This window comes from Micromys minutus (genome assembly GCF_963924665.1).
Source record: "Micromys minutus genome assembly, chromosome: 21".
Classification (NCBI taxonomy): Eukaryota; Metazoa; Chordata; class Mammalia; order Rodentia; family Muridae; genus Micromys; species Micromys minutus.
Window position 1 is genome coordinate 27,521,959 of NC_137956.1, and position 15,687 is coordinate 27,537,645.

At 36.2% G+C, this 15,687-nt stretch overlaps 1 protein-coding gene across 18 annotated transcripts in view; it reads right to left on the bottom strand.

Annotated features, from left to right (window-relative positions):
- The window catches only part of TRPC1 (transient receptor potential cation channel subfamily C member 1), a gene marked incomplete at its 5' end in the record, with an annotated part of 41,766 nt that overhangs the window by 16,499 nt on the left and 9,580 nt on the right, over positions 1-15,687 (bottom strand). For 6 of the 18 annotated variants that reach the window (XM_080933961.1, XM_080933970.1, XM_080933968.1 and 3 more), the window contains 2 exons: positions 1,974-2,105; positions 7,962-8,164. The exons of 3 other annotated variants lie outside the window; for them this stretch is intronic. In XM_080933961.1, the coding sequence (XP_080790087.1) occupies positions 1,974-2,105; positions 7,962-8,164 (335 nt within the window). Of the gene's footprint in view, positions 1-1,973; positions 2,106-7,961; positions 8,165-12,703; positions 12,806-15,687 lie in introns of all 18 variants that reach the window. 9 more of the 18 variants (XM_080933956.1, XM_080933958.1, XM_080933966.1 and 6 more) reach the window with 4 other exon arrangements.

The following is a 15,687-nucleotide window of genomic DNA, read 5'->3' on the forward strand; positions in this document are numbered from 1 at the left end:
AAGAAATGAAGTTTTAATACATAATTCTTTATTAAACACCAATTACATTAAATTTATAACTCAGTTAATCAAAAATAAGTATGTTGCAAATAACTATTAGTAACACATATGAGATCGGATGTTTGAAAATAATTGTATTTAGTTCTTCTCTCATGCAGAAAAAAGGAGAACAAGAAGGCATCCACTGCTTACTCTTTCCACAGGGTGACTGGTCCAGAAATGGACTAAATAAAGTTACAACTCAAACCTTAACATTTTCTTTAGAGGCAAACATTTTTCTCATTATATTACTACATAACCTGAGAACAATTCACCGGATTTCTTTGACAAATAAAATATTTATTACATGCCTTCTGGTTTAGGAGTATAACTGCAGGTGGGAACATGTATCAAACAAAGTGTTATAACAAAGATATCTCATGCTAAATAAACATTCAGGATGGCTAGAACAAATATGGAATTTACTAATCTAATCTGTTTAATCTCTAATAGATTAAAATGAAAGATAATTAAGTACTTGTGTAGTTTAGGCAGAGATACAGTTAGTGATGAGCAAGGATCTTGCACCCTAATGATAACTTTATGGGTTTTATCCCCCTCTTTTTCCTTTTGATTTTTTAAAGACTGGGTCTCTCATTGTATAGCCCTGGCTGGGCAGGAATCACCAGGTAGACCAGGTTGGCCTTGGAACTCACAATAGTTCTTTTTCTGTCTCACACATGCTGGGATTAAAGGTGTGTGTCACCACGCCCTACCCTGTCTCCCTTTTTGAGACACAGTTTTGCTATGTAGCACAGGGAGCTGGCTTCACAATCACACTGATCCTCTTGCTTCCACCTCACAAGTGGTGGGAATAAAGCCATGTGGCCTCATACCTTCTTTCAGTGTTAACTCTGCTTTTAACTTGATGCTGACATTAATAAAAAATCTTGCTTCTGCAGACCTTTCTCTGCCTATTGAACACCAGGTTGAAATAAATAAGTTTTAAGATAACATTCAAATCTAACTTTACTTGTTCATGACTGTAATACAATCATAGCAGTTGTTCAAATTTATTTTTGGAATTAATTATTTAAGTTCTATTTTATATGAAAATAAACATAGGGTTAAAATAAGAAATTCTTCCTATTTAAATAAAATATATTCATAGCCTGATGTCTTAATAAAATTAAGTTTTTAACTATATCTTGTGAGTTCATCAAAGAATATAGATGTTGTGGTGGTTTTAATATGCTCGGCCTTATTAGGAGGTGCGACCTTGTTGGGAGTTGGTGTGGCCTTGTTGGAAGAAATATGTCATTGTAGGGGTGGGCTTGAGACCCAGCTCCTAGCTGCCTGGAAGTCAATTTTCTCCTAATAACCTTCAGACCAAGATGTAGAACTCTCAGCCCCAACCCTCAACCCCATGCCACACCTGCCTGGACACTTGATGACAATGGGCAGCTCCAATTAAATGTTGTTCTTTATGAGTTGCCTTGGTCATGGTGTCTCTTCACAGCAGTAAAGCCCTACTAAGTAAGACAGATGTCATATTGAGGTTTTTAGTTGTAATGTACTTAAAGAATATACTTCTAAACTTTAAAACTTACATGTAGGTTTTTCATAAGTCTCTGGACTCAGAACTTTCAAGAACACATCATATATGCTTATATGAAGGCTAGTGACAACTGTGAGTCTCTGATCCTGCTCCAGTAAGTGTTAACCTTCAAGATAGAGCAGAGCCACTTGAGCAACGGTGAAAGGAAAGTCTCTGTTGGCACTGTACGGACAGGAGCTGAGGATAATCTCAAGGGCTGCCTGGAATTCAGTGGTTAAAGAGCAAGGGCAGAGGAGTGGACTAAGCAGCACCAAGGTGTGTTCCTTAGACAGAGGAAGGAAATTCCATGTGGCAACAACATCAGTCAGCTTACAAACAGACTGAGGCAGAAGAGTATACAACAAAAGACATAACATACAACACCAGTCTTTCCCACCTGAATTCCACCTCCACCAGGCTGAGTTCCTTTAAGTCAGCACTAAGTTCAAATGCTCTCAGAATTGGATCCTCCTCTGTTAACATTATTAGAGCTGGACTGGCCAGACATCTATAGATATCAAGACGAAACCTGTGATAAAATTTGATTACACAATGTAAAAAAAATACCCTTGTTAGTTTTAATCTGCAACCTTTATAAACTTATAAAGTATAAAATATTTAAGTTAAACTATACATATTCTTATTTCAAGATATTTCTGTAAGAAGAGACACTTAAAATTTAAATATTTTGAGAGCAAACACTGGAAAATGTTGTCCACAGCTTTAAGTCACTGTCTCTTTTTTATTTTTGTTTTCAAATATGTATTATTTTTTTGGCATAAAACTATATAAACATGTCTTTGTCAGTACTTGATTTTTTTAAAGGTTTGATAGTATGCATTGAAATCTTACTAGTTACCATAAGCATAAAGTACATGTAAAACAAACCGTAAAACGGAAATAGTCAAAGGTTTCTTAGTGTGTATAGATTAAACATAATGATTTTTAAATACCAAACACTGCCACAAGGCTATGGAAACCAAGACAACCTGGCAACACCAGAACCCAGCTGTCCCACCACAGCAAGTAGTAGATTGACAAACACTCCAGAAAAACAAGACTCAGACTTGAAATCATACTTCACGATGATGATGGAGATCTTGGAGAAACACATGAATAACTCCCTTAAACAATTACAGGAGAACACACATAAACAAATAGAAGCTCATAAAGAGGAAACACAAAAATCACTCAAATAACTACAGGAAAACACAACCAAACAGGTGAAGGAATTGAAAATGTTAATAGAAACAATAAAGAAAACACAAAAAGAGACAAACCTAGAGATAGAAAACCTAAAAAAGAAATCAGAGTCACAGATGCAAGCATCACCAACAGACTACAAGAGATGGAAGAGAGAATCTCAGGGGCCGAAGACAACATAGAAAACATAGACCAAACAGTCAGAGAAGATACAAAAACCAAAAATCTCCTAACCCAAAATGTCCAGGAGATCCAGGACACTGTCTCTCTTCAAACATTCAAAATTAGGCTGCCTTGGTATATACATGCCTGTAGCTGAGACAGGAGTGAGAATTTCAAGGTTACAAAGCAGGTTTCAGGCCAATCTGGGATACATAACAAGGACAACTACATATGGCTGGAGGGGTCATAGGCCAGAGAGGAGAAACTACTACTTACTGCTCTTTTCCTACATCAACAGAACTTCTAAATTCTTGTCTCTATACCCTCAGATGGGTGTATCGCTCACACCTCACTAGAGAAGCTTCTTTTTGCAAAAGATTGAGACTCTGAGAAACCTACAACTAATCAAAATGCAGAGCTTTTGGGTGCACAACCCCACCTTATACATCTACAAGGCAATCTGTACACCTCAGGTTTGGGGGGAAACACAGAAGAGGTAGGCAGAGAGACTGTGAGAGTCAGTGGCCCTACAGACTCCCTATGACAGTGGAAAATGCACCCATGAAACCTCAACAGTATGGCTGCCTGAACACGACTGGCATAATGACAACACCAGTGGATGTGACAATGTGCACAGGGGAAATCCCACATGGTCCCACCCTAGATAAAAAAGTTACAGGTAGCCAGTGCCTGCTGAGAGAAGAATTAGTTTCCTCCAGGGATAGCTCCTGCACAGGATGTTCAATCCCGAATGGCCAGCCCTGGACACAGGCAATCAAGCAACATTAAATGGACTCAGTAGGGGTGTGTGTGTGTGTGTGTGTGTGTGTGTATGTGTGTGTGTGTGTGTGTGTGTGTAACAATAATAATTAAGAGACCATGGATTTAGGAGAAGGAACACAGGACAAGCTTGAGACAGAAGGAAGAGGTGAGAATTATGCAGATAACATGCTCAGGTATAAAGTTCTCGAAAATTAAAATTAAAAAAGAACGGCAAAGCCCATAATTTAGTTATATTTATGACTACACAGAACACTTCTTGTTTCTCTTTGGATAAATGTTCACTGCTGAATTCATTTGTCAGCTGCATAACTATACTAAGACTATAGAGTGGCCTGCCTCAAAGAAACAAAAATTCACAATGGTTAGACTGCATATTCTTTTACTTCTGTACATCTTAATCATAGAAGAAATATTCTATTTATAATTCCTCTCACATAGCATATCAGTCTGGAAAACATGAACACACATACTTTAATGCTCTAATTTAAAACTACTATTTCTCCTTTCTTAATTTTATTTTTGTTTACAGTTCATATTATCAAATTAAGTTAACTAAAACAATAACTACTTTGTGATCTTTTATTTTTTAAAAAAGTGAAATGATACAAAATCCTTTTATAGTATAAATTTCTATTCCTGAACTTACATAAATTTAAAGGAAATGTGCTCACAAAAACTTAGTATGATAGGAATTTAACAATTACTAAGTTTTCCTCTCCCAGAGCTTAACCTTCTTTAGCGGCCTAGATATATTTAATATATGTCTCATTATGTCAGGTTACAATTTTGAAAGATTTTTCAACTAGTTATGAGTAAAATTATTCAGTTATATATAATTTCTAGCAACTGAGTGAATGAATTCCTTTATTCTCTATAACTTAATAAATATTCTCATTTCAATAACAAAATAGGAAATAAAAATTTATCAAAATTCTTTACTTATAAATATTTAAATATAATTTCTAGTTCACAAATTTGGGAGATTTAATACACATATTTGTTTTGCATGAAAAAATTAATTCACACTTGTCATTTTCGAGTAGACAACCCAGAAACCTGAAATGGCACAATCCTCATCTATGGTCAATATATTTCAATGTATCTCATTCTTTATTATAACCAGTTTTCCATTTGATGGCAGTCCACTGGATCTCCATTAATGTACATTTAAGTTGCTCTTAATTTGTTTCGACCATAAAAATGAAAAAATAAATAGTCTTTAATTCTTACATCCTATATATAGTTCAAAATTGCTGGGCAAAAACAGCATACATGTTATATACTCTCAGATGTTACTGAAAGCAATAATTTCCTACATAATCCTTTAATATTCACTGGATTAGACACTGCCATCCTGAATTTGGACAACTTAATAGAAAGTGGACCTTTAGGCTGCTCTAACCTGCTTTTCTATAGAAGCTCACCTGTTCTTTCAACTTTAGAGTTATGTTCTGTCAACGGCCTGTTCAAATTTTTTAGCCCATTTTTCTGTTTGCTTATTCTCTAGTCAAAAGTGATTCAAATACCTTTTCCAGTTGGTTGTTTAACTCCTTACTTTCTTTGTAATGGACTTTTTCCTAAATAAAATTCTAAATTTATTGACACATTCCTCATTTAACCTATAGCTTTAATGTGTTACTTACAAGCAAAATTAGTGTGCCTTTATGGATACACAGGAAGCTGGGGCAGGAGGTTTGCTTGAACTCAAAGCTAGCTTGGGTAATGTAGCAAGATACCATATTTAAAAAAGGGGGAACAAAAGAAAGTACATTCAGTTGTCTGTATATCTTTTTTCCCTATTACCCAGGTTAGCCATGAGCTCAAAATCCTTGTCTCAACCTTCAAGTAGCTCAGACTATGTGCAGGTACCACCGTATCTGCTTTATCTGTATCTCAAGTATTCCTGCAGAGGCAATTGCCTGCACTATAAGTACCCAGATAAGAATGGACAACTCTATCTGCATTGAGTTTATCAGCCACTGTAGTCATCATAAACGGCATCTGGTGCAGGCCAGGCTGCACTGAAGCGGCCCCACGTGCACTGGACAAGTGATACCAGCAGCAGTCCACACTCTCTGTATGACTTTTAATTAATTTTCAGTCCTTTCATATTCATAAACCTTTTACTGTTGACAAGTTTCATGAGCCTCCCATTGAGTTTGAGAAGCTATGGCTGAGATCTGCCTCGGTCCTTCCCACACCCCATTCAGTAAAGAGCTGTAGTTTTATTAGGCTCAAGCTAGTACACCTGAACTCTGGGCCAGAAGAACCAAACACTGGCCTGACCAAAGGAAAGGTGGCTTCTCAAGACTGAGACAGCAGAGGACCAACCAGGAATGCCAGAAGACTCTGGAGATGAAAAGGCCACATATGGAGTAACAGCCTGTCCACAAATGCCTCACTTACTAGACAAACACACACTGTGGGTAACATGTAAGTTTGGAAAAAGAAAAGACATAAAGAGTATTAACAAGTTTTTAATGAAGGATCATATGAAAGAGCCATAAGCAACCAAACGATGCCATTTTAGACAAAATTTGCCCAAGAGTCCTACTATGGATACAGATATTAGATATTTTTATGCACTAGAAGAGTTGCTAATAGCATGTCTTAGTTTAAAATGGTTAAGTTCTCTGAGTTTAAAGTAATCAATGATAACTTTATAAATATCCTAAGCTCAGAATTTTACATTTTAAGAGGATAAAACTTGGTTTGTTATTTTACACCTTATTAGAAATGAATTATAATTTCTGATCCCTCAAAATTAAGGTGTCAGTTAATAGTAAAATAAATTTTGTAATCCCTTGTATAAATGCATATAAAACAACCCACTTAAAAATAATTCACAAATCAAGAGAATCTGTAGACCAGCCATACATTAAGAAAAAACATGATTCCCTCCTTACCCATGTTGATGCCTAACCCACAAGAGCAGCGGACATTAACCTGGTGGTCCTCAGCCTGTAATGCTGCATTTATAACAATTCTATTTTACAGACAAGACAATGGCCAAAGATGTTATTGAACAACTTGCCTCATTACAGTGAAAACATCTTTGGATACCATGTATAATAATAACTTAGGTACAGGACTTTTCTAAATACCCTCTGCTGATCTCAAATTTATGATTTTGCCTTACCATTCTAGGAAATGAGGTTACAGATGTGTGTTACCATATCCAAGACTGCCTAGATCTCTCACTGCTGCTACCATGAAGATCAAAATCATATACAAAGCACAGAAAAGGCTTACACTGAAAATCTGACTTCTCAACCAACTTACATAAAACTGCCCATGGAGTGATCTTATCCAACCTAAAGAAGGCAGGTCCTTTCTTGATGTTAACATTTCAACTGGGGAAACGGAAAGAGGTGATAACAGTAAAGATAAATATAAATATGGTCTAGGAAGGAAAAAAAGAGGCAGGAAGAGTGCAAATATTTAGTGAGAAGTTTTGTGGGCTGAAAAAAATGGCTCAGTAGTTAAGAGCACTCGTTCCTCTGCGGAGGGCCTGGGTTCGGTTCCCAGAACACATATGGCGGCAAACAAACATAACATAACCTGTGAAGCTTGGGTCTTGGAACCCTAAGAAAGTGTGGCAAGGGAATGAGGAAAGGACAGACGACACTCACACAGGCACATGCACAGCAAAGCTGAGATCAGGTTGGGCTTTGCTACCTCTGGAATCTCTCCCACATTTAATAGGTACAGTACAAGGGAGGGACTAGCCATTCTCAGTAGGAGATCTCTGTAAGCAGCTGCCTCAGGCTACAAACACCTGGGAGAAGGAATCTGCGGTTGATAGTCTTTGAACATTCGCCAGTCCTGCTGTGTTCTACCAGGAACAGTGGTACACACCTATAATCCAAATACTCAAGACAAGACAGAAGCATCACAACTTTAAGATCAGCTTTAAGCCCTCAAGGTGAGTTCCCAGCTAGCCAGTGTATATACATACACGGCAAGACTCTACCTCATAAAGCTAATAATGGCCATCATCATGACAGTGGTGCTGACAACCATCTACTAGTAGTTTGTTTTTCTTTATAAAGTGCCAAATGGTGCCCTTCCACTCTTGCTAATTTACCCCATGAACAAAGGAGCTGGAAATCTGGCTCTAAGCCACCCAAGCATATTTCTTAAAAGTTATACTGAAAAAGCATTTTCCCCAAGTAAGGATCATTGACATGTTCTTTAATACATCACTCTTCTACTTACCAAAATCTTAATCCCTCACCTGGAATGTCTGAGGCTGTCCTTTTTGTTTTTTGCAGAACACAGCGTACATTCACAGCCAACAGCATGGGGCTTGGGCAAAGACACATCCTGCTTTAAAAGCATTGTAAGAATTTCATAGTTGTTACGATGAGCAGCTAAAATAACAGGGGCAACATCCATCGTTGTTGAATATTCTGGATTCTGAATTCGTTCCATAAGTTTCTGAAAAATATTCGTATAGATGTCCAAAGGTTATTATCTGTGACTTTAAAACTATATTTATGTAAAGGATGAAATAAAAGTAATTTTAAATAAAAAGCATAAGACTTATTTTAAGAAGAACACATTTTACTTAGACTTATTATTTTAAAACTTTAAAATCTCAATTCTAATTAACAAATGCTATATAATAAATACAATCTTCAAAAGGCAACATTCCTAATCTCACAGTTCCATTTTACTAATATAGAAGCAAGAACATCTAGAGAAACACTTTAAGAAAAAGTATTAATATATTTTTAAAATTAATAGAAACATGAATGATGAGGAGAAAGAACAAGAATTTTAGGAAAATAATAAAATGGGAAAATGGTAAGAACAGCCACAGTATAAATGCTTGAGAAAAACTAAAATCTCCACCTGTGTGGCCTGCCTTGTCCTACAGAGAGCAATGAAGCTACTTCTTTATACAGTCCAATCCCTGTCTGCAGCCAGTCACAGATATGCAAAGCCACTACAATCGGAGTTAACACTGAGAGGGGCTGTCAGTCATGTATCCTCCATTTAATGCCCACCGTGAACTACAAAGCAGAGTGTAATTAGTAACTGAAGAAACTGAGGCTCAAAGAAGTGAATGTGGGGGAACCAGTCAGCCAGGAGCTGACTCCATCAGGGTCTGTGAGACTCCCCTGAGCTCCTCCCACTAATTGGGAACTTAGGCCAATGACTGCATGAAATGAAGACAGAACATTTAGTAGTTTAAGTATTGGGATTAAATAAAAGGTTGGCTATTTTATGACTACTGCATATTCTTTCCAATGCTTCTCACTTTTTTGCAGAGGTTTCCTTGAGAGCTGTTTGATTCCAGGGTAAGCTCATCAAGTTCACACTTTGGAAACTTATTAACATTGTAAAAGTAGTGTATACTCATTTTAAAATATCTGAAAAATACAGAAAAGCAGAAAGAAGAATAAAAATGCCCACATTCCTTCTACTCAAATAACATTTGATAGTACAGTATTTCCTTCTAGTCCTTTATTTCACCCCTTTTGAAAGACTCATTTTAAATATAGTCCTAGTGTGCTAAGCGCCAGTGATAAAAACAACAGTTCTTGATAAAAGCAATAGTTTTTTAAATCTTCAAAGATCAAAAGAATAATCTCATTGCCTGAGAGACCAGGATCTTCAAGGGACAAAACTACACACACGATTTTACATGCATTTTAAGGAAGTTCAAAATCTGTGTTCAAGATATTCTGTGATGTAAATGACATCATGGCAAGTATTGCTATAAAAATAGCTTTATACAAATTTAGGCCTATCTCATTAGCATAGAGCCTCCTATAGTAGAAGTTTGGTTTAAAAGGCCAGGAAAAATGTGAAGTTCTTGATACATAATGTCAAAATTTTTCAAATGGTTTATAGTCTTGATCATATAGGGATGTATGCATTCCAAAGCAAAGTTTTACTCACAGTACATGGCATAGCCACTCTTAATATGGGTGAAAAATAATGATATTTTAATTTACTTTCTTTTGAAGACTGACAAGTTTTGATATTTTCTCATATGGTCCTCTTTTATGAAGTTTGTTCATGTACTTTTTAATTATTTATTAGAGATTTCATATTCATAAATTCATGCAGTAGTTACACAAAAGCCTAAAGTAGGTACTTTTTCTCATTGTATTATTGGTCAAAAAGAAAATTATATTTACTCCCAGGCTTAATTAAAGTCCCAACTGAAAAGTGACCCTTCTGTTTCCTATGAAGCATTTGTGGCTAGAATACTAAACATGTGTAAGATTAAAGTTTTCATTTCAGTGCTGAGAGCATGACCTACATATTTTCAAATGATCTGTATTTTAAAGTGAATAGTGAAGAGACAATATGACAAGCCAAGGCCACAGAATGAATTCACTTAAATAGTAAAAGTATATTAAAATATTCCATTGTATTTGTCTAGAAACAATAAAGTCCTTAAAAGGTGATTTTATAGCCACTGTAAGTATTCAGATAAAGACTGAGTGACCTTCACTTGTTAGAGACAGAGCGGAAAGTGTCCTCACTGGCCAGCTGGGACGGCCAAGGCTCTCCACTGCTGATGGCAGTGGAGATGACACAATAGTTGCCACTGTGCTAGTGGCACATAGCACTCCACCTCGCTCTGAAGAAAGGGATGCGTTCACAGGCTAGAAGGTGGGACAGGCATAGAAAACACAATAGTAACTGCAGGGTAGATGGTGGAAACTGATTGGGATTCTGTTATCTTTCGTCCTTCAGTGACAGGATCTTTTCTCAGCCCTCTTTATTCAGTTCTTACTAGTTTCTCAGCACCATCTAAACTAAGGGGTATTCTAGAAAAGTCACTTTGTTGTTGTTAAACTAGTTTTGTGTGTGTGTCTAAAGACTGAAATCTGGAGCTTTGTGCACAATAGACAAATATTATACACTATTTACAGCATCAGGTCCCCAGATCATAGGCTGTTTTTAGTGGTCTAAATGAATATAAAATTAGTTTAGCTCTTTAGATATATTTTATTCTAAAATCAATCAGCTGATAATCTAGCAGTTATTAAAACTGATTGTTTTTCTATACCCTCAATAATAATAATGTTAAAAATTCTTAAACTCATTGTACAAAATTATCTCATTTATAATTAACATTAACATTTTAATGACTATCTACTGAAAAAATCAATAAAATATAAAAGAAAAATCCTTAATTTGTTCAATCAATAAGAAATGACTGTTATAAAATAACATTTGCTTAATTTTCCATATCTCTTTCATGTGTAACTTTTCTAATTTAAAAGATTTATTTATTTTATGTGGGTGGTGTTTCATCTGTATAGAACTGGAGTTGTAGGTGGTTGTGAGATACTATGTGGATGCTGGGAACCAAACTCAGGTCTTCTGCAAGTGCTCTGAACCACTGAGCCAGCTCTCAGCCTATTTCCTATGTATACTTTTAACCTTCACAATTCTTATTTTATCTAACTTAATATTTTTTATTCCTAAAATTCAGCTTTAAAATAGTCTTTAGCTGGGTGTGGTGGTGCACACCTTTAATTCCACCAGCACTTGAATGGTAGGGGCAGAAAATTTAGGAGTTCAATGCTATCCTTGGTTATATAAGAAGATCAGGCAGTCTCAGATACATTATATCTTCCCTCAAAAACATTTTTAGGTAAAATTACTGCCTTGTATTCCAAAGTTTATATGTGCAATTGTTTATATTTCCTGTCTTGACTTTCAGAATGTTTCTTTTCTTTTTCCCTCCTACACTAGGAATGTGCTCAAGGGCAGGCTAGAAAGAGATCTCCACCTCAACTATATTAGGAGATTAGAGTATGCCAGTGTTCCACTGCTACACATGAAGTACACATCAATGACTTCCCCATTTTCTTCTCAGACCTCTAGAGGAGACAAATGAGGCTAAAGAGTAAAAGTATCCTTCATGTGTATATGTTCCTTGCCAATATATTTTCTAAAACACCCTGTCCTATGTATATAACACACTTTTAAAAAATTTGGTTGTTAAAAAAAATTAGTATCTTATCCTTTTTTGTTTGTTTTGTCAAGGCAAGGTTTCTCTGTGTGTAGCCTGGCTGTCCTGGAATCTGCTCTTTAGAACAGGCTGGCCTTGAACTCAGAGATCCACCTGCCACTGCCTCTTAAGTGTTGGGCTAAAAGGCACACACTACCTGTACTTTATACTTGATTAGCAATTAGGGTTTAAAATTTATGTTTTATCTTCTGAAAATTTCTAAATGTTCTTTTCTAACAGATGTTGGTGCTTTCCATTAAATTTTCTACATTATTATTATCATTATTGTCATTATTATTATTATTATTATTATTATTATTATTATTATTATTATTATTATTACTATCTATTGAGACAGGGTTTCACTGTGTAGCCTAGCTGTCCTGGAAACTTGATATGTAGACCAGGATGGCCTCAAACTCACAGAAATCCCCCTGCCTCTGCCTCCCAAGTGCTGGCATTGAAGGTGTGTGCCTCCAGGCCCATCTCTAGGTTTTACTTTGAGATGCTTAGTGTGTGCCTGCTTCCCAAGCATCCACAGCTTTCTGCATCTACCCAGCATCTGAAACCGAGATACAGCTTCTGTAACAATCAGACTACCCATGTGTTTGAGCTGAAGCAATGCTTCTACACTAGACAGCTAAATACTCATCTATTGTCTTCCATTTTTATGGTTTCATCACTCACATTTCCTAAATCTACCTAGAAACTAATCTTATGGCCAGCATTGCCTGAAGAATATCCCAAGTTAAAAATACTGCTTCACATTATTTTTTGACAAAATATGTAATTATTAACTAATTTTTTAAAAGTTTCCAGAAAGCAAGATTAATTATTATTGACTCTACTTACATCAAAATAATATTTTACAACGTGAAAATATCAATGTTTTTAAAAACAAAATAAGCTGGGAAGGAGGGAGAAAAGATGGCAATGGGGCAGGAGATCCACTTTGGCTTAAAAATCCAAACGAATAAATATTTAAGAGTACTGACTACAATGGTTGGTCGTGAAGATCGTTTTGGCCGATGATTAAGTAGTATATCAACAGCTCCCACTACTTCAGAGTCGATTGCCACCAAAAGTGCATCTGCGGACTTTAAAAAAATAAAAGTTAAAAATGAAAATGGGAGATAAAAATGTAAACTATTTTTACTAATTCATGGTTATTTAAAACTTCTCCAAACTGTATTACATACAGTGATATTGGGCTTTTTAAAAAATCACATTGTACAAGTAGCACAGTTGCTGGCCAAAGTCTAAGCTCTTCCATGTGCCACAACACACTTCTGTTCTGGCTTCAACACACCCCTGGTAAGATGATGACTGTTTCACTGAGGGGACTCCAAATGGAGGTACTGAACCACGCAACGGTCAAAGCTAAAAACCAAAACCGAAAACCCTGCAAGATATCTTCTCTTGAACCATGAACCAGAAAAACCTTAAGGTTCCAAATCCATTAAAGAGATGAATGCGACCTATTAAGTAAAGGACTGTGTTGGGTGTAACATCATCAGTGCAGTTCTGACAAGAGGGGAGAATGGGAAAATACACAAAAGGGGGGGCCTTCTGTTCTCACCCTCAGAACATACGTGGTGATAGACACTGGTTCCAGCACTCTTGTTAAATATAAATCACAAAGAACCCAGTTACCACAGCTGGCGGAAAGAGTTTACAGTTACAGTCCCAACCTGCTGTACAAATCTACTTCTAACCAGGGCTGTAGGTAAACAGGCTTGGGACATTGGGCCTACAGTCCCAATAACAAAGCCTTTGTGCCACTGGCAAACATGACACTAAGTTCCGGTTTCTTCGGATTTTTTTTTTTAAGGAAAAAATATAATAGCAGAATGAAAATGAAGTAATGATTATAATGATTTAATCTAAAAATGCTATGGCTATTTTCAATCTGTACAATTTTAACTGATAGGATCTTCACAATTTTCATATCAGTCAATATTCTTGTTGCCAAGGATGAAACTATGGCAGATCTGTAGTATTCTTCATAGATCCATAGAATAAAGCTTTTACTCTCCTTATTTGGATGTCAAAGATAAGACTAAAAATTTCAGCAGGCTTTTGTGGGATGCTGAAAATAGTATTGAACAGCCCAAAGAAAGGGCTGGAGCTCTTAGTAAACTCATAGGAATCACCTATGTTTTCCTGTAGAAAAGCTTCCTCCATGGATGAGAAATATAATCTCTTGAAACTTTAGAGTTCGTTAGATACAGCCCTAAAAAGTGCAAGCACCTTCCTCCCTTTTTCAGCTTCATAACGCTTCTCTTCAGTCAGCTGAAGAAAACAAACTTTTAAAAACAAGAACCTGGTATCCATTACAGATATTTTTATTTACACTTTAATTTTAACCAATAGAGCTGACAATAGCAATGCCAGTGCTCTCAAACACCAGATAACTCCCACAATCTGAGATGTGGCCATGAATTTATTGACAACTTAAAACAACAGGAACACCTTCAAAAACAATAAAACAGAACAACCCAAGTCACAGAGCAGCACATGGGCATTAACTGCCAGAAAAGACAGGCCTAAGCACATCAACTTGGCTTTCCCAAGCATTCCTCAGATTTTTACTGAAGAGTAGACAGCTAGAATAAAATCAACAAAAATGGGGAAAAGAAGAATAAAACTAAAAGTTGATCCTGGAAAGAATAAAATGCCAGTATAGCAAAATCTGTCAAAACACAGCAGTCTGCAGACTTTAATACAAGGACAAACTGTTAATAATTTTGAACTTTGTAAAGCAAAGTAAAATTATTATATTCTCAAGAACACCAATTAACGATGGTAAAGTTAAATTCTATTCAGACACACTACTCAGTGAAGGATAAAGATATATGTTAACATTCAATGCTTAAAAGGATAAGCTTCAGCTATAAAAAAGTATTTGTATTAAAAATCATGTAATTAAATAGTGGCCATTGGCTCGTTCTATACAAAAGTATGATATTTGATAAATAAACAAAGCTCTGAGGGAAAATGTTTTCATATTTAGGAAGAAATGTATTTGCCACATAGACTTAAAAGCAGGCTGGCCTTGAACTTGTAATCCTCTTGCCTCCGCCTCCAATGTGTTGGGATTACAGGTGTGAGCCACCACACCCTGTTTTAAGTATTCTTAAGTATTTGAAATCATACAATCCTCACTTTTTTCCCCCCAGTTTCTAAGTACTCTGAGTGTTTCCACTAAAACATATTCAACACATATACTTACTATGTATTTGGAGCCACTACACTCCATCTTGCCTCAGAGCTTGTCCAGCAACTCCCATACCTTTCTCTACACTCAGGGCACAAAGCTCTTGAAGAACGGGGTCCTTCATCCACAGGAACATCCGATCCACATAGCCCAACTTTACATTTCTCCCCTTCTGTTCATTTAACTTGATCTTATCTTCCCATTCTTACTAAATATTTTTTGCTTTATTTCACTGTTAATATTCTTGAATTGATGTACATCATGTTCCCTATACATACTACACTTTGAAAGTCCAATGACTTTCTCTCTCTCCTCTTTGTGTCTTAATTTCTAAGCAAAAATAATTAATTAACCAATTAAAGTTCCCCTTTGGCTTTCATGTCATCATTCTAACTAACCCAAAATTGTCAATAACTCATTTGATCTTTTAAGATGCAACCCCCTCTTTCCAGTGACCTTTATTAAACATAAATGCTCCCTAAGAATGACTCCACAGTACTCTTTGCTCTGTGAGACCAGCCATTCTGGAGATATACAGGATCATCTTCCTTCTATCTGACACCTTGGTAATTGTCAGATAGCCCTAAACAAGCAAATTAAAGCCTAGAAGGTATACTCCTTTACATCAAGCCTAGCCTCTCTTCTGATTTGCTAGCTTTCTCTCCTTGCTCTCCTAGTTACCCATACTTAAGATTAATAAAGCTCTTGGGTCCCTCAAGCCCCCTTCATGATAGTTACAATCGCTCTTACAGCCAGTCTTCC